At 34.3% G+C, this 20,098-nt stretch overlaps 1 protein-coding gene across 2 annotated transcripts in view; it reads right to left on the bottom strand.

Annotated features, from left to right (window-relative positions):
• The window catches only part of EPC2 (enhancer of polycomb homolog 2), a 96,531-nt gene that overhangs the window by 13,913 nt on the left and 62,520 nt on the right, over nucleotides 1-20,098 (bottom strand). Inside the window, exons 4-9 of one of the 2 annotated variants that reach the window (XM_006196146.4) lie at nucleotides 14,516-14,722; nucleotides 8,043-8,191; nucleotides 7,155-7,287; nucleotides 4,808-4,999; nucleotides 1,489-1,578; nucleotides 44-189 (exon numbers count right to left, since the gene is read on the bottom strand). In XM_006196146.4, coding sequence (XP_006196208.1) covers nucleotides 44-189; nucleotides 1,489-1,578; nucleotides 4,808-4,999; nucleotides 7,155-7,287; nucleotides 8,043-8,191; nucleotides 14,516-14,722 — 917 coding nt within the window. The remainder of the gene's footprint in view (nucleotides 1-43; nucleotides 190-1,488; nucleotides 1,579-4,807; nucleotides 5,000-7,154; nucleotides 7,288-8,042; nucleotides 8,192-14,515; nucleotides 14,723-20,098) is intronic. The other variant, XM_015245025.3, reaches the window with a different exon arrangement.

The raw sequence follows: 20,098 nt of genomic DNA, 5'->3' as shown, positions 1-20,098 counted from the left end.
TTCTAGCTTGTAAACAAAAAAAAGGTCAAAACAAATAGTTTACCTTCCACCTCTGCCAATTCGCCTCCTTGCAAATCCAATACATCTTCTTGGGACTGTGAGTGTTGTAAGGCAATGCCTGTATCTCAACTTATCCAAATCTGCCAATTCTGAATTTTCAAATGAATGGTTAGCTTGGTCCAAACGAGGCTGCAAAAAAAAAAAAAAAAAAAAAAAAAAGAAAAACAAAAAACCAAAAAAACCCTCAGGGACTGAATCTGAAATGAAGAAGTTAAATCATGATAAAAACAAAGGAACTACAGCACTAGCAGAACAATTGAAATTCAGGTATAAAACTGCAAGACTGAGGTTTAAATAGTAACCAGATAAAATTTTATAAAATTAACTCAAAAGTTCACTCACCAAATAACTCAAACTAAATTTAGTTTATGACTACAAATATACTTAGAATATATCATATTTTAAAAGAAAAATATCTTTAGAGAATAATAAGGCTTTTAACATTTATACAGAAAAGTAGAGACAATGAAATTAGTAATTTATAGACTTCCTACTGAGATAAACTAGAAGGAAATTTTTTGGATTAAAAATTGCACTTCAAGAAACCGCACATGGGTCAAGTTGACATTTCCTCTTTACTTTTAAGAATACACAGTCCATTTCTTTGCCTTCCCATTTCCTCTATCATTCTATTTTTCGGTCTTACCACTTCTGTCCCCTTTCATAGTAATTTTCCCTTTTCCTCAAAAGCATTAACTCATTTTCTCACCTCTCCTACATTAAACACAAACACACACACACACACACACACACCCCGCCCCTGAAAAAGTTGTTAAGTGTATGTGTTTACCATAATGAATAAGACAACCAGTCTCCAAAAGCCATATAATGAAAGCCATCCTCATTACCTTATCATTACCTCATCTGAAACCTCAGCATTTGGGAGTGAGGGTCATTCTTTGATACAATGCTGCACCAAAACTTGACTTAATAGCACAGAGCACTTTCTAAGTGTGTTAAAAAGTTATGAGTATAATCATTTGACAAAACAGTGCCATAAGGGAAGTTTAAAAGCGACTTCTTTATGTTTGATGCTTACTGGGAATGTACGTACAAAATGGGCTTGCTCAACAGTAAATTTCAGTAAAACACTCATCAGCTATCAAGGGTTCAATTAGAGATTCTGGGCTCACCTAACGCTAGCAATGACATCGTGAGCAGTTTTCATAACTGCTGAAGCTATGGTTAAAGTCCAAAGTGAAACTATATTTCTAAAATATAAATAATTATCAATTTCCATATAAATGATTCTGATGTCCTTTGAAAGGACGCAGTACCTTTGAGCATCTTTTACTGGTATCTGCATAGGGGATATTAAATAAAAAATGCTGATGTACTTCTCATTTTTAGGTCAACACTAAGTCACCTTGACAGGAGTTACCTGTTAATTCCAGCTCACAAAAGCAACACAAAAAATAAAGTTCTTACAGCATAATACTGGCATCCTGCCCGCCTCCTGAAAGCGCAGGGACCATCAGGATCATTTTCTTCTTCGGGTTCTGATACTGGGGACGGTACCTAGAAAAAGAGGCATGAAGCATTCCTTAGGAGTTACCAAAAGTCAACAGATCGATCTTTGTAAGGTCTAAATTAGAATCTGATCACAAACAGTGAATCACTCCTACATTACATACAGCAGGCAGTTAATTCCCCCAAACATTTAAAGATTAGCAAAAATTTTCTATGGTCAAAAATAATTATTTTTAATGGATTAGTTCCTGCAGGTAAGTTCACATGGTATTGCTTGTTTCTGAACATGTAAGTGCTATAGCCTTAAAAATAATTAGTACAGTTTTCATATATCCCACTTATATTTTGTAAACATTGTATGTGGCCATAATAGTTTGTAATGACAGTTATACGTCACCTATAGGTCAGTGCGTTTTTATACAGTAACTTTACATCTCTATAATAAAGCCAAAATCTAAGAAGTAAAAAAGGTTTATGGAGAGCCTCCCATCCCCTAAAGCCGTAAGGGTCACACATTTCGCTCAAAAAGGAGACTCTCATTTCCCTACTCTTTTTAAAAATCACTTTTTAAACTTGGCAGATCAGAAGCAAAAAATCAGAAGAGGAAAGAGGACTTGCTAAAAGGGAAGCAAACAGGCTGCAGAGAGAAGTGATCAGCCCACATCCTGACAGCAAAAGAATCAAGACTTTCAAAAAGCTGTCACATATGAAAAGGCATTCTGTCTAGGACAAGTGATACCAGGCCAAAAATCCCTGTGTATCTGAGCGGACCCCTAGGGCAGCACTGATACATTATAGCAAACTTTATAAACATTATCAAAACAGATTAAATGAAATACAGATATACTCTGAAATCACAGGGAAATAATATGGTTTACATAAATTTCTACCCTTGATGGTTATTAAAAAAAAAGTTTTGGTGCTTAAGTTTCAGTTATCGCGCACTTTCACTTTGGAGTACATCTCTTTTTCTGACAACACTGGCTCAATCATATTTACTTGCAAATTTTTGAACCTCACAAGTCCCTCTCTTCCTGTTTTGAGAGGAAAAAATGCTTTCTCCACATTATTTCCAAACTGTGGTAATTACCACTGAAAAGGATCATCCAGGGGAGAGAGGCATTTGTTAGATATACCAATATACCTCCACCAACCCCACAGGGGAGACACAGAAACAGTAAGCTGGGACTGATCTTTCTTCCTGGGGAACCAAACCCGAAACCTGAAATTTGAAAGGAAATCCTAAATGTGAATTTTACACTTTAGTTTCTTTACATATCAGCTACCTCTTCTATAATATACACAGGAAGTGTCACAAAGTCTCAGAAATTCTTTGGATAAGGTATTCTTTGCACCCTTGACCTCCATTCCCTAGGAATGGATTCCAGGATTTAGTCTGAGACAGAAGAAAGAACTGGTGTTAGGAGAATCAGAAGCATGATCAAGAAGAGTTAGGGTTTTTATTCTGCGCTGCTGCAAATCAGTTGCAGAAGTCAGGTTAAAAGGATTGTTCTCCTAAGGCTCCCTATTCCTTTGTTCTTGTTTATTGGACAAAAAAGAAGCATATGATTACTTTAATTATCCTTTTAGCGATAAAATCCTGATTTTGTTAAGAGTTATATTCTAAATAGCTGCCTCACCGACTACTGTCCAACTACAGGTACATATTTACTTACAATTTAGCAACAGGGGGATGCCATTATAAAAACTGATGTCAAAGACCTGGTACAAAAACTCAGAGGAACCTAAAATTTCAAAATCCAATTTTCATGTGTGAATGGGGAGTACATGAATAAATTTAAGGATTTAGAAAAGAAATGAAGCTCTCTTAATACACGAGGAATACATGACTAGTATGCTGAGTGTACCCAACTCTCAAGGCCAATGGACTGATTGCCACATTAAGGGAAAAGTTTCTCTAGGACGTAGTACCCCTTGCGTCATTCTTAAAGCACTGGGAATATACAGCAAAACTTTACTGGCTCTCATTAATACCACCAATATAAGGCTATTATACATGCATTTATCTGACCATGTCATTCCTTATTTAAAATTCCTGAAGCATTTCCTAGAATGTATAATGCAGATACAGGCCATCTGCTATCTGGCTACTACACCAGACATCACCCTGTTCACCCTTCTTCCCCTTTGTGCTTTATGCTCCAGCAATGCCAAACTGCTACCAGTTCCCTCTTACTATGCTGTCTTCTCTGCCCTGAATCCTTCCCTACACTTCCTAACCAAAGAAGACCTACTATTTGTTAGGACACTATTTCCTTCATTCCTTGAAAATGTCATCTAATTAACATCCCATGACTATTCAAAGCCTTGCCTGAATCTAACTGCATGATCCTCTGACAATTTTAATGAATGATTTCATTTAAGTGGTTTTTAAGAGCATGCTAAATTAAACACATTTCTATGCATTTGTTACAATGTATATGAATGCTAAAATATCTGGGGTAGAAAAACCAAATCACTGAAAAAAAGAGTAAAAATAATATAATCAGCCAAAGTGAATACATTTTATATAAACTCTGGATCTTAAATAGCTACAACAACAAAGTGTTTCATAAACTATCTTGCTTCCAAACATGTCATGTTGGTTTAAAAACATTTTCTAAAGCAAAGTCAGATGTTAAAACATGACAAAGCTCGTTTGTTAATTCTCTTTGCCTATACCATATGCAAAACAAAAAAGGAGGGTGTTGCTAGACCAAGTGCTAAACAATACATATTTTTTGCTATAAAACTGTTGCAATATAAACCAGAGTTATTTTCACAAGTTAAAACTTGAACTAGTTCTAAACCTTCTTTAGAATCAAACAGTTTACTGCTAAACAAAGTAACAAAATTTACATTAAAAGTTGTAAAATACAATGCTGGTGGAATGTGGTAAAAAGGGAATTACTGTTGGTGAATATTTAAATTATGTATTAAATGTCTTAAAATATTTACAATCTTTAGTTCAGTAATTCTATTTCTAATAATCTATGTTAAATATGGAGGGAAGAGGTAGAGATGCTTATTTGTATAAAAGGGAAAACTGAAAACCACCTAAATGCTCCACAATAGAATAAACTCTATCCAACTGATGGAAAAATAACAGAAAGCAAATACCACTTCAGTAACTACATAAATAATATGGAAGATGTTTATGTCATAACATTAGATGAAGAAAGCAAGAGTCAAACTCTAAGATGTCAATTATGTTTTAAAATATAGCAACATAAAGGACTAGAAGAGAATGTCTTTAAAATAGTTTTAAAACAAGCACCTGTGGAAATTCATCTTCATCTGAGCTGTGAAAGTCATATTGCTTAATGTCACTCTTATTGATCACAGGCAATGTCTCAGGAGTGGGTTGCTGAGAAGTTATCAAAGCCTCTGCTTTAGGCTTCTTTGGGTACTTCTTCTTTTGACGAACCACATCAGAAGCCTCTTCTTTCAAAGACAAATGATGCGGATGCTGTTTACATGACGATTTTTCCCCCAAAAGGAAAAAATGAAAATCATTTTAGAAATCACAAAAAACTATACTGGTCTTTGAAAAACATACATTTTTACCCAGGAGGTGATTTTATTTTATGGCTTTAATATGCAAAAATTATGTGATCATAAATTGAAAAATGTTTTGCTTTTGCAAATTATAATGAGAAATAATCGTGGCACTTAAATTTGCTTTTTATATTATTATTAATACTTAAACTAAGATGTTGGTGCTTTTTAAAAACTGCTCTTATTGTGTAATCCAGCATTTTAAAATTATTTAAATTCAATTTTAATTTTATTTAAATCTACTGTACTAATGATGAAAATTAGTAACTATTTTTATTTTTAAAATGACTTCAACTAGATTATAAATTCATTAATTCATTTCTATGCTTATTTCCAATTTTTAAAAATGTCTATGTGTGTGTGGGGTAATTTTTTGAAAAAAATAAGCTTATTAACTAGAAAAAAAATTTCACTTTTTAGATTGAACAATTATGCCTCAGCTGAGCAATACTGTTCTCAAGCACCCCAGAGTTTTTGTGGTGGCAGGCACATGAGAGGCTTTTTGGCAAAGACACTGACTGACGCAGTGGGTTTCTAGCTCCCATCTCTCCTCAGCAGGGCAGCTTTGTTCTATCTGTTCTAATATACCAGCATTCCTTTTAATAAACAGGGACCTACTACTTTAAAAAGTTTGAAAATGACTGTTCTAAGCACCAAAGTACAAGCACTATGAAAGTTACACATTTCTCCATGTATCCCAGATTTCTGTTAAAACTACTTTAGGGTCAAAAATGGCACACATAATGAAAATGTTGCTTAAATGTCAAGTTACTCGGTGAGATATAAATGGTTTCATATAATGGGTGTAGTTATGACATCAAAAAGAAACCTACAGCTTCTAACAAACTACCTGTATTTAAGGTAGGATGTATGACAAAGTAAATGTAGTTCTCTATGTGAAATGGAGTAGAACAATGGATGAAACCATATTTCTAAAATTAGTATATAAACAGGGTGAGTGTTTAATCTTATAGATGATCTAAAGTAAGAGTCAATATATAATAAAGGTTGATTTTGTAATTTGGGGGTTGAGATTTTCATGTCTACCAATAATATACCTAGGAAAAGCATTGATTTATTAAAAAATGGATTTAAAAAATCTTACAAAATGACATTTATTGCGTTGTTCGTGGCTATAGAAGCAAGTGTGACTTAAAGGGAATCAGGTACATGGGCTAGATGCCTGTGATTAATAAGAAAGAACTTTGGCGTTTGAATTGACATGAGTTGAATAATGAAGGAGTCTTCCTGCTCCGCATTCTTCTGTGACCTTTAGGAATAAACCCATGAAAAATGAAGATTGTATACATTTTTAAAAGATGAATTTTCCACAAACACCCTAAGTCACTTTTAAAATCCTGCTACATAGTAGAGGTCTATTGTCTAAATTCTTAGTCAATCCCTGTTTCTTTTTTAAACCTAAGCTCCTTAAAGATTTTATTAACTTTTGTATATCTCAACTGAATACTTTAATGTACCAAGTGAATAATGACTATAATTCTTCAGGCTAAGAAACTAATCACAAGTTTTCATGAGCTTGGCTCTTTATTAGGAAGAAACTGTGATCTAGAAGTTATAGGACTTTTTCAAATCATGAAAGATAGCAACTGATAAATGTTGGTTCTGGCAATGGTGATGACAGTAAGAATTTTCAATAGTCTCAATGAAGAAAATTTTAATTTTAGATTTTGATGTCTGCCACTATGATGCAGGATTTGCTAAGGCTAGTGATAATAACTAAGCTTTAATTACCCTTATTCTCTAGGGAGCAGAAAGCTTAGTTGAAAGCACATGGTCCTCGGTGTTTGACCTGGACTGAAACCTCGAATCTGCCACTTAATAATTACATGATCTGGAAGTCACACAGAGGTAAAATCTATCTTAAAGGGTTGTTATAAGGATTAATGAATCAACATGTATGTAAAAATTCCTGGCAAAGTGCTTGACAAAAAGAAAGAACTCATTACATGTTAATAACTTTCTTCCTTAGCCAAACTATTGTAAGACAACTTCAGAAACCAATTGTCTGCTCAGAATTACCATACTTCTCCCCAGAAGATACTCACCTTAGTTTTACATTCTTGGACTTTGTGATGATTTCCATTATGAAGAGTTGCTGGAGTGGCATATAACTCTTTTTCTGATCTGTTGATTTTCACTTCATTAAGGATTTCACCACCATAGTCTCCCAAATGATATCTTGAAAAGGAAATAATATATAACAAAATGTTACAGTTTAAAAATGAAAAAGACCACTGATACTTCACTTAACTGGAACACAGCTAATCAAATAGAATCAACAATTAATCAGATTATTCTTGAGAGAAAACTTACAAGAATAAAGAAACTCATGTTTAGGATTTAGAAAAATGAAATAAACACCCCCCACAACCAAATCTCTAAGGTACACAGAAGATGAAGATTTCTCATATATTTTATATTTTCAAGCAATGGGAAATGATGTTTAGAATGCTTACCTCAGGAAACATAAAATTTTGTTTGGTTTAGCACAGTCTATTTAATTATGTATAAAAAGGATTAATACACATCAGAAAACATATTTTCAAAAGGCACTGAAATAATTATTTCCTAACTAATCAGAAAATAAAATCAATTAAACATTGATTTCTCTCAAATGCTATTTAACAGAAACTTTAATACAGAGAATTGGACAAAATGATCTCTGAGTTCTTATCTAAATACAATTCAATGATTCTGCCAAAAAAAAAAAAAGATAAGTATAATAGAGGATCTATACTACACACAAAAGTGTCCCCTAAATTTGCAACCCAAATTGATAACTTAATCTGATTTTAAAAACCTAGTAATCACAACTTAAAAAAATGTACATTTTGTTCAAGAATTAATTTCAATTGTTTAAAGCTTAAATTTGGTTATATTTTGCCCATCATTTGACTAAAGCTGTTACTGCTAGGTAATAGAAGCAATCTTACCTTTTTTCCACAACTTCTAAGGTTAAGTGCAATAATTCTCGTTTTGTTTTTTCTCTTCTCTTAATCATTTCCAAAATTGTTATGGCTCTACTAAACTCTCGTCTCAGTTTCAACATCTTTTCATAAGAGGCTTCATCATTCTTACGATTCTATTGAAAATAACAAGTTCAGAAGAATAAACAATCCAATTGTCCACATTTCCAGATTCATGCAACAAAATCTTAGATTCAGATTCATTCTATAAAAGCCAAATGTTAAAAAAAAAAATCTAAACAGCAACTACATAAGAGAATCTATTTAACTCTGAAAATAAGAGTATCAGCAAATAGATCAATAAATAGAAAAAATGCTGACAGCTGTTGAAAAAACAGAATGACATAGAAGGGATAATTCCAATGTAAACAAATTTTTAAAAGTCTGCTTGAAACAAACCTACTCTATCAGAAAATGTAATCTTTTCATAATGTTACAAGGTAATTTCCAATGATAGAAACAGTTCTGTCAAATCAAGGTTGCCTAAAAATAGCCAAAATGAGTCTTTATCCATCCATCCAGCTCTATAAACTGGGGGCTGAAAGGTTCAAAATACTACAGTGTAAACATTCACAATGACAAGCAAAGCTTTACCTCAGAAAATCAAATATAAAGCTGAATATGGGATATAAAGGAGCTCAAGGAATGGGATTATCATGCTTCAATGTATTAACACCTCACTGCAGAGCAGAAAAGATATCTAGTGAAAATTCTGAATTTCACCAGTTCTTACTTTGAAGTGTAAGAAGTAACTTGAACAAACACAAGTAAAAGTCCTACTGACCAGAAGTCTCCGTTGTAATTAGCAGCATCTATTTGCATATAAAAGTTACTATTCATATAAAATATTTTGTTCACTCAGACACAGAATATTTATATTAGACATGGAACTAGTTGTTTAAAAATAGACTTCTACCATCTCTCATTCTGTATGTCCAGAGAGACTGCAGTTAAGCAAGCTTTCCATCCTCAACTTTATTTAATGCAATATGACATTAGAAAGAACCCAACAAAAGCCAGGTTTCATACTGGAGGATTATTGAGAAAAAAAAGAAACTTGACAAATATTCAAAGTTTTACTTTATTCTCTTGTGTAATCTATATTTGAAAATTAATCATTACTTAGAAAACATTACCTAAACTAAGTCCCATTAAAGTAGTGTATACTGAATATTAAAAAATGCTATAGTAATAAATCATCCTTTTATCTTATCCGAAGGAAATTACTATTTTTTTCCTCCTTCAGTACTGTGACAAAAGGCAAAATTTAAAGCATGGTTTTAAGTTTAAAAAAAATTTTTTTTTTTTTTTGGTAAACAGGCAGCAATAATACCTTCCAACTGAAAAAACCAAATTAACATTACTAAGAGCAAATATTACAAGTGCCCACTCTGTGCAGGGTACTGCACATGTTTTCCCTATTCTCAAAAGGCTTAAAGTCTAACAAGAATGAGAGACATACAGATTCAAAAGATAAATAACAATACAAGGCTACATGCCAGCTGAACCAAAAGTGCACCAGAACCTTTTAAAGCTGCCCCCTTCTTCACTAAGTGTTCCTCTTGGACTACATGCTTCTACCCTTTCCTACCCGTTCATTTCCTGTTCTCTTTAGGCCCAAATAACTAACCCATCCTAACTTTTCTTTTCCCCAGTCCTGCCCTTTCAGCTCTACTTTTTTTTAACCTTTTATTTTGAAATAATTTCAAATTTACAAAAAAAAAGTTTACAAAAATGGTATAAAGAATTCCTATATGTTATCCAGATTCCCCAAAGGTCAACATTTTACATTTGCTTTATGTATCCATCTTTATGTATGTGTGTATGTGTGTATGTATGTATACATTGTTATGGACTGAATGTCTGCATCCCCTGAAAATTCTTATGTTGAAATCGTAACCACCCTCAACCCCCACGAAATATTATAGTATTTGGAGATGAGGCCTTTGGGAGGTGATTAGGTCATGAGGGTGGAGTCCACATGAATGGATTAGTGCCCTTATAAAAGAGACCCCAGAGTGCTCTTCTGTCCCTTTTGCCTTGTGAGGACACAGCAAGATGATCATCTATGAAACAGGAAGTGGGCCCTCAACAGACACCATATCTGATGGTACCTGGATCTTGGACTTCTCAACCTCCAGAACTGAGAAATAAATGTTTAAATTGCCCAGTTCTTATATTTTTGTTACAACAGCTCCAATGGACTAAGACACATATACATGTATGTATAGAAACATATATGCACATATATAAATTAGCAGGAGTGTTTTAAAAATTTTTCAAGAAAAGTTGAAGATATAATGCCCTTTTATCCCCTAAACATGTTAATGTGTATTTTCTAAAAACAATGATATGTTCTTATACAATCATGGTACCACTACTGAAATCAGGAAATTAACACTGATAAAATACTACTATCTAATTTACTTTGTTATTTCACCAATTGTCCCATTAATGTCTTTCACAACAAGAAATATAGTTGCTATAATTCCATTTAGTTGTCATGTCTCTTCGATCACCTATAATTTGGAATAGTTCTTTCCATGGTGATCATGACCCTGACAGTTTTAAAGAGTAGAAGCCATTATTTTTGCAGGAAGTTCCTCAATTTGGATTTCTTTGATGTTTTTCCACAATTAAATTCACATTGTGTACTTCTGACAGGACCATCACAGAGGTGATACTGTGTCCCTCATTCATCATATCAGGAATTATATGATATCTATTTGTCCCATTACTGCTATGTTTACTTTGATCACTTGATTAAGACGGTATATGCTAGGTATCTCTAGTCAAATTACTATTTTGCCGTTTTTAAATTAAAAAGTATGCTGTGAGATTTATATAAATATCCTGTTTCTCATCATATTTCCCCCATTTGTTAAGTATCCTTTAATTCTAACTCTTGCCAGAAATAATTAATTACCATAGCGGTTTCCAAATGGTGATTTCTGAACACATCATTCCACTGACTTTCGTAAGGTGGAAATTCATGCTAAGGAAAAGTGTATCTTTTCCTTTTATCTATCTATCTATCCATCCATCCATCCATCCATCCATCAATCTGTTAATCAATTAGTCACTCATCCATCTATCCATTTATATCAGTATGGACTCATGGGTTACTCTGTGGGTTATAATCCATTATTTTATTTATTTTGACACATAAAATTCCCCAGATCTGATCGACAGAGCCCCCTTTTAAGCTGGCTCCTGAGTCCTGTTGACACGGCTCCAACATTCTTCAATCACATTCTTATTTTCTAGCAAAGCCAAATGTTCCAAGCTTATCTTTATACTTTCCCAGCCACAGACCTGGAATCAACCACTCTCCTAAGGAGCCCTGGTTCCTTTTAATGGAAAATGGTATCTAAAATCAAGATCTACATGCTAGGCATGACCATTGCTATTGCAATTGCTTCTACACCCTCTCAGCAAAGAGAGCTAGGAAATAAGTCTGCAATATATGTATGTACATACACATGCACAGATCTATATCTATTTCTAGCTGTATCAATATTAAAAACCGTTAAGTTCATACTGACATCTTTTGTGTGCTTTTAAGACGGCCCTACTCCCTGTATTCAAATTCACTCACTCCCTTTACCGTTCTTTACAATGTCTTGGCTCAGAGCCAACTCCTATTTTCCTATTCCAGTTACTTATTATAGTTCTGACCTACTGCCGAATCTCTAGAGAAGTGGTTCTCAAACTGTTGCAGTTTAGGATTAACTGTAGATCTTAAATCAAGGATAATTCACAGGTGCAGCCAGACAGAACCACTACCCTGGGAGTTTCCTCTTCTATTTGTCTATCTTGCTTCTTCTGGGCTACACGGAGGGAGGAGAGATGGCACAAATGCTAACAGTTTTACCAATGGGGTTAAAATATGAAATGTATATGCTTTGTTTTCTTTTTAAAATTTTATTTTATTTTTGACATATAGTCAGTCTACAGTGTTGTGTCAATTTCTGGTGTACTTCTGCAGCTTGCTAGCTAGCTAGTTATTTGTTTATGTATGTATGTATGTATGTATGTATGTATTTTCAAGTACAGTCAGTTACAATGTGTCAATTTCTGGTGTACAGCACAATGTCCCAGTAATGCAAATACATACATATATTTGTTTTCATATTCTTTTTCATTAAAGGTTATTACAAGATACTGAACACAGTTCACTGTGCTATACAGCAGAAACTTTTAAAAAATATATTCTTATACATAGTGGCTAACACTTGTAAATCTCAAACTCCCAAATTTATCCTTTTTCATCCTCTTTCCCTGGTAACCGTAAGATTGTTTACTATGTCTGTGAGTCTGTTTCTGTTTTGTAGATGAGTTCATAGTGTCTTTTTTCTTCTTTTTTTTTTTAGATTCCACATAAGTGATATCATATGGTACTTTTCTTTCTCTTTCTGGCTTACTTCACTTAGAATGACAATCTCTAGGGTCCATCCATGTTATTGCAAATGGCATTAAATGTATATGCTGATTCAAGACTTCCCACTCAGTGCATTCAGACAGGCTTAACACTATCTCATTGAAGAATGTCCTAATTAAACATTAGTTTCATGATTAAAATTAAATTCTAGACTTCCAAGCAAATATTCCAGAAGTCCTTTACTTTAGCTTTTGCATTCAGTTATACAAATGTTCTAAAGTTTGTGGGAATAGACAAGGAAGCAGAGAACCTTTGTTAGCTGGTATTCATTTTTGCATATTCCATTGCCTGACCACCTCCTGAACACCTAGGGAGTATTCATTCTTGACTGCTTTCCCAACTTTCTCATTTTGAAATTCATAAACATTTCTAAGTAGCAATAGCGTGCATGAAGGGGAATAGTCTTTGGTCCCACAACTGAAAACAGAGGAATAAAAAGACCACTGGGAAAGAAAATGTGCCACCCTGGAGAGGAAGATGAAAGTAACAGATAAAAGGTAGGAATCAGAGTGTCAGGAAAATGCTGGCCTAGTTATTACACAATGGAGAAATGCCTAAACATAGGAATCTGTTACTCGCAATTCTCAAACACACTGGTCAGAAAATAGTGATTTAATCTATTTAAGGATGAAACGTATTTAAACCTGGGCTTGAAATATTGTTTATATGTCAATAAATACTGCTAATTTTCAAGTACTTCATATCTATTCATTAAAAGAAGCCCAACAGTACTTTTCCTTCAAAAGACATTACTCAAGTCTATGTTTTGCAAAGCATCTGAACCAATTACATTTTTTTAAAAAAGCAATTGGTAGTTCAGATTTTTCAATGGTCCAGATAAACCACCTTCCTCGTGTCCATACTTTTTTAACATTAATTATTGATTTATAATCATTTTACAATGTTGTGTCTCTCGTGTCCATATTTGTAAAGCTTTACTGTATTTACAAACTTATCTCATTATAGTCTTTGCTAAGCAAGGCACTAAATCTTCATAAAATATCTAGTATTTCCTTAGCTAAGAACCAAAACACCAAACTGAAAACTCAGCCTGGGTTAGGAGATGTCATCTACACTTGAGAAATCCAAAAGTTACAGAAACTCTGGTTGTTAACCACTAGGAGAGTTTTCCCTAAAATACACTATCCCTGGCAGCTGTTATGCTTCACAGTTGTTACATTAACAGCTGACAAGGACAAGCATTCAATGTTAGGAGAAACAGGAATCCACTGAAAACGCTTTGTCTCCAATTATAATACCTCATGGTTTTTACATTTATATGTTCCTAGTATTCTGCAATGTTGGAGAATGTGTTAGCATGTCTGATGTTTACTATTAATTATGAGAAATGGAAGGCAGTGATCACTCCACTGAAATAATGCTTTCTTCTATACCACATCATTCCATAGCATGAGACCCTGTTTCTCTTAAAATTCTGGCTCACACTGCTTCTGAAAGCCAGATGGGGATAAGTTTGTCAATTTGAAATCCGACACAACTGACAACTCAGAAAAGGAGAAAAAGATTCCACTGTGTTGCTTCTGACTGTTGGCAGAACAAGCTTGAATACGAACCTTTCCCTACTTCCCATGACCCCACAGTAGTTAGGGGTAAAGCCCATTTTCACACGCATGACTTAGAATATGGTTTCAAAGGAACTCTTAAGCTTCCCAGAGGACAGGTCTAAAATGTACAGTTTACTGAAGAAGTCAAAACTCCTGAGTTTTCTCATAACATGAATTTCTTCATATCACTTTAACTGCAAGCCTAAAATTGTATGACCAATAGATTTGTAAAGTTCATAGGTATTAAATAAACATTGCAAACAACTGGCAAATAGAAGAAACTGAAGAGCAGGATTTCTAACATAAAGTTCAACAATGTCGTTAGCTTCCCTTTATGTTCAAATTATTTAAAATTATTCAAGTTATTAGCAGGAAAAAACATTGGTCTTAAATACTATCAAGGTACATTTAGTTAAATCTAATTTGCACATTACCTTTCGAGTTTGCATTTTCTCTGTTCTCCTCCGAAAGGCAACATAAGGGTCATTGTTGGTAGAGCCATCTCTTTTCTCTTGTTTTATCTGAGGAATGAGGGATGGTCCCCTGCAGTTTTTACGTTTCCTCACCCAGTAGTCATATACAGCTTTAATAAGGTAATCATCTTCATTTAGCAGTAGTTTTGCTTCTTGAAGTGTTACAAGCTAAATGAAGAATAAAAAATGTCATTGACTACAGTGTTTTAAAAAAACCCAAAATGAAACTACACCTATAGGAAAAAATGCAACCAGTCTAACAATTATGATCAGATATCATGATGGCAGAAAACATAATTCAATCTAACAAAGAATTTATTAATAAGACTTATCAAAATTAAAATTTTGCCCTAAAAGACAGTAAGTTCCATCACTTAGAATTTTTAAGAAGCCTGGATGAATGATAGTTGGGAAGACTACAGTAGATTTATGTATGCTTCAGTAAATCTTAGACTAGAAGACGTCCAGGGTCCTTCAAAATTCTGATATTCTGCGATTCCACACATTGGAGGATCTACTGGTCTTCAACGGTCTTCTTTCTCTGTTTTTGTTTTTCAACAGGAGCTAAAAGATACAGGTGGTTTCTTTTTACCTCCCTCCAAAATAAAAGATGAATATTTTCTAATATGTTGTAACTAAATATAACATGCCTCCTTTGAAACTGTGAAAGGACAAACAGTATGTTTCCTGAAGTTTCAGTACTATGCAATTTTGAATTTCTTGTACCAATTACATATAAAAGCAATTCCTCTAACAAAGCTGATTAAATACTAGAGAACCCTCGTTCTCAACACTCATTCTGCCAATGACATTGTCACGTCTGGGTCAGTGGCCCTAGGATGGCTTCCCTAGGGGTTCTGACACTGGTATCTCAGGGATCTCTCTCTCTCCTTTATCAATGCAGCCAATATATACTGACATATCTCAAACTAAGGTTTGTAAAAATTTGCTGGTCACCTCTGTTTCCTTGCTGCTTGTGAAAATCAGAGAGACTAATCAGCTTTAGCAAGATGGATTGGGGTTACACATATTTGTAGTGAAGTTTACAAAAAGAATATGGAGTTTTAGGGCTGGGAACCCTTGCTGAAGAAATGTTATCCGAATTTCTTTTACTTTGGTCATTTTAGAGATGAAGATTCATTTTCAAAACAAGTTGAGCTACCTCCTAAGAAGTTGGAAATGAAGGGAAAATTATTCTTACTGAAGTTTTAAGATCAACATACTGATTTGCCAATTGTATGAATTCATCTAAAGAAGGCATGACTTATCAAATAAATTTTTGATATGATCTGATTTCTCATATTGGTATAATTTCATGGAATAAAAATTGGAATTCCAGTCCTATGATGGTGCTTACTAAGGTTAATTAGTTGGTTTCTTATTATAATTTGGCTGCCAAGACAGTCTGACCACAGGAAGAGAATACACTGACAATGTCAACTCAAGTATTCTAGTCCATGTGACAGTTACATTTAGTGCAATAAAACTGTAACTGGCCCTTCTTTGTTTACTCAAAATCTCAGTGGAGCCAGCTTAACTACATGTGAGAGGCTGAGTAACTTAGTCTTTAAAGTGGAGAGGCAGAGCCTGAAACATGAGACCAAACCAAAAGAACCAGTATTTCCAAACATCAACTTTAAATGGACATTTTCCCACTGTTGGCTGAAGTTCTCTGGAGTGGCGATGTATACTTCCAAAGTCTTTAAGGACAGTGGCAGAATAAGAATCAAGCTTTCTGGATCTAATAAAATTCTACCATATGCTGAGAGCATCAGAGCATCACTGGTAGCTTTCACGTGCTCTGGGGACCACGAGAAGAAATGCTGTGATACCCCACACGTGCTTCAGCTGTTTGGACATTCTGCTTCTGAAAAAAATTTGTAACCTTCACTAATTAAATCAAGAATGTGATCTAACCTTAGAGTGGGAGGAAGACAGTCTCTTTCCATCAACCACTAGAGTAGTAGTGAGTTTCTTTTGTAACATTATCAAAATAACACTGCTTCCTATCCTCCTGCAGGAGGTGTCAGGGGATTAAAACACTGGCTCAGATTTCCTCTTCTGGTGTTTCTTGCTCCTGCTAGATGTCCTTCTGCCTGATGACCAAGTACCCTCTTTATGTCTCAGGTAATAAGAACTCAATACACAGTCCTGAACCTGATTTACTTTCCAGTGTTAGCAGTATTTTCTCAGTCAACTGCTATTTTTATATTGTCATACAGCCAATTTTTATTTTATTGGATAATTTTGGTTTTAGTCATTCTGTAAAAATTATCTCTAGCTATTCTAGGGCAACTAGTATCTGTATTTGTACCATCGTGGTGAGAGCATAAATATATGAGTGGGCAAAAACTACTTACAGATAAGGTGGTCACAAATTATGTCACATGATTAAAAATCCACAAAATCATAATCCTACTACCTTATACCCTAAGAAAAAAAGTTCTACCATTTAGCACTTCTATTAGAAAGCAGTGGAAACTACTTAACTGGCAAAAGGGTCTGTGGTAAATTTATTATTCCCAAGAGAGCTCTGACTGACTTGATTTACTTATTTTGGGGGCTTGGGGATAGGGAGACAAAAATTCTACTTCTTCTAGACTGCCACTAGCTCCACGAGGTCAAAGATCATTTAATTTGCTTATATACAAAATTCATGATCTAGTAATTTCAATAAATACATTTTAAATATATATATGAAAAATTACACATAAAATTAATGGTTTTCTATATAAAATAGTCAATTAAGCAATTAATAGCTAATAACAACTAGTATCAGCCCATCATTGTGCTACAGGCTGTGGGGAAGATAACAAAGAAAACTTTACGACAAATCCAATTCTCAAAGAAATTCTTCTTGTCAACAAGAAGAAAACAACATAAGAACTTTGGGACTGAGTATCAGTGCAGTAAAGACAGAGAACAACCACAAAAAACTCCATCTGAGAGTGCCCGTGCTGGTAGCTTAAGGTGCAAGAATGAATTCTGAGGACAGATACCAAAGGAAATAGCAACAAGTAAGAGGCAGAGGAGCAACAGAAGAGGAGATAAAGAAGGAAAGAATCAGGAAATGTAGAGGTCAACAACATCCAGTACTACAGGGATATTAAGTAGGACACAGACTGAAAAAAGGCTCCTGGGTAAAAATTAGAAGGCCATCAATGACCTTAATCAGTGCAATTTCAGTAAACTGAAATGGATTGTGGTGTGAGTAAAAGGTAAACAATATGGCTTATCTTCTGAAATTTACCTGTGACCAAAAAAAAAAAAAAAAAGGAGAGACATAGGGTGCTAGTTTATTGAGAAAGATGGGCTCAAATGAAAGGGTTCTTTTTGGAAATAGGGACCCTTGGCACATTTTTGGGCAAAGAGAAAAAGCTTGAAGAAATGAAAGAAGAGGTCGTTGAAGATAAAATACTCAAGGAATATATAGGGTGTGCAAGGAAGAGTCAGAATTAGAAATTTAGGGAAAAAAGGAAAGGGATTAAAAAACCCCACGTGATTCTGAGTTTTGGGAGTCACTTGAGAAAGAAATACAGATCATCTGAAGTTAAGAGAATAAGTTAAATTCTGGGAAAGGTTAAACTTGAGATGTCTGTGGACCATCTAGATCAAGATGCCAACAGGCAGGAGAAAAAGAGAAAAAAAGAAAATCCTGGAGCTTGAGAAAGAGGTCAAGGCTAAATATGTATTATTATTCCTACAAAAATGCTTGTGGAGGTGATATTACCCTGAAAATGCTCAGGATAAGAATACCAAGCACAAAATTTCAAGAAACCCTGATGTTTTCAGGAGTTGAATGAAGAAAGAAAAGTAGAAGGAATGGTCATAAAAAATAATTTTAAAAAACCCAGAAGGGAATGAATTGTATTCAAAAGACCAGAGGTGATGACAGTTTTAAGAAATGAAGAGAGTTCATAAAAGGATGGGGACTGAAAATAATCACAGCCTCTGGGAACAGGAGTTTTCAATAATGGCTTCACTGCAATAGTTTCCGAAGAATAAAGGCGGCAGCAGTTTTGCCTCAGTCTGTCTTTTATGTCTTTCTCTAGTAACCTAATAAATGTTGGTTTAACCAGGGACTTAATTCCTTGCCGTGGGATCTGGTACCATCATAGCCCTCAAAAGGGGAAAATAAGATATCCATGAATCCCCAGATCAGGGACTTGGAATGAGGACAGCCTTTAACTAGCTTTAATCCCTGGTTCTATGAATCAGGCCATTATCCTGTTCCCATGACAAAGCCTCCACCTTCATCTCTTCTGCAGAAAGAAGACACTATCATGCCTTGAGAACCAGCCAGTTGTTTTAGGCCCGGAAGCTTGTCACTGAGCAGAGAACTAAAATAGGAAGGTGCTGATTATAGCGGATAGTTAATTTTATTGTTTACATGCTTTTTGTTTTTCTTGTGTCCACTCAGATGATAAGCTCCACAAGGGCAGAGCTTCTGTCACTTGTCTTGTTCACATGAGCACGAAATAAGTATGACTAACTGAATGAAAGAAACCAAATTACAGAAGAGACAGCTGAAGGCTTCTGATGATGTACTTTGCGCCACCATGAGAACTTCTGAGCGATCATGAAAAATAGTAGAAATACCAAAAGAATGATCAAGCCTAGGACTGCTAGGGAAATTTGCACATAAAGAAGAAGAAACTGAAACTATATGATGTCAGTGATTAAGAAAACTGTGAGCACTAATTATAATAAGTATCAATTTGGTAATTGAAACAAATTGACAATAAAAAAAAGATAATCTCTCAAAAAACCCCAAATAAGTTGAATTTTACAAAATTCAGCTTTAATGTACTTTTAAAGATTGTATCCTAGGTATTATCTTCCATCAAAATGGGGGAGGGAGACTCACAGAAAGGTAAAATATGCAGCAATGTCATTTTACAATGGAAAAGTTTGGGAAATGTTCTAAAGAGTTGGTAATGCCTCAGGGATTTAAAGGACTTAAACTGAAGTTGAGGGAAAAGTAATGAATTTGCAAAGGTAAATCAGTGAAAAAGTTTAACGGTTTACTGTAAAAAGCTTATATATTTATATCTGTAACTCTTTACTACATTAAAAAAACTAGCATATTAATATACAGCAAGGTACACCAACAATTATTTTTAGAAATAGTTTCATTTAAAAAATCTAATTGTAATATCAACACATGTTTGGTAAAGTTGGAAAACATAGAAAAATGGAATAAAGAACATAAAAATCACCAATAATTCCAGCACCTAAATATAACCATTGTGGGCATTTTGTTGTACTTTCTTGTTCTTTTATTCTGTGTACATGTAGAAATATAAACGCTTTAAACAAACCTTAGAATTTTTCACTTAAACAATTCTGAGCCCTGTTTTTGAAACCTAACATTATATAATGAGCAACTTCCTGTGGCACCAGATACTCTTCAAAATCATGGCTTTTAATGGCTATATAATATTCCAGCCAACATGTAAGTTATTCTGAACATCCTATTCAGAAATCTTTGACATCTTCACTAATTATTTTTCTTGGGGCTGATTTCTAGAGGAAGGATCACTA

This window comes from Vicugna pacos, chromosome 5, assembly GCF_048564905.1.
Source record: "Vicugna pacos chromosome 5, VicPac4, whole genome shotgun sequence".
In the NCBI taxonomy this organism is placed as follows: Eukaryota; Metazoa; Chordata; class Mammalia; order Artiodactyla; family Camelidae; genus Vicugna; species Vicugna pacos.
This window is presented reverse-complemented; position numbering and strand designations above follow the sequence as displayed.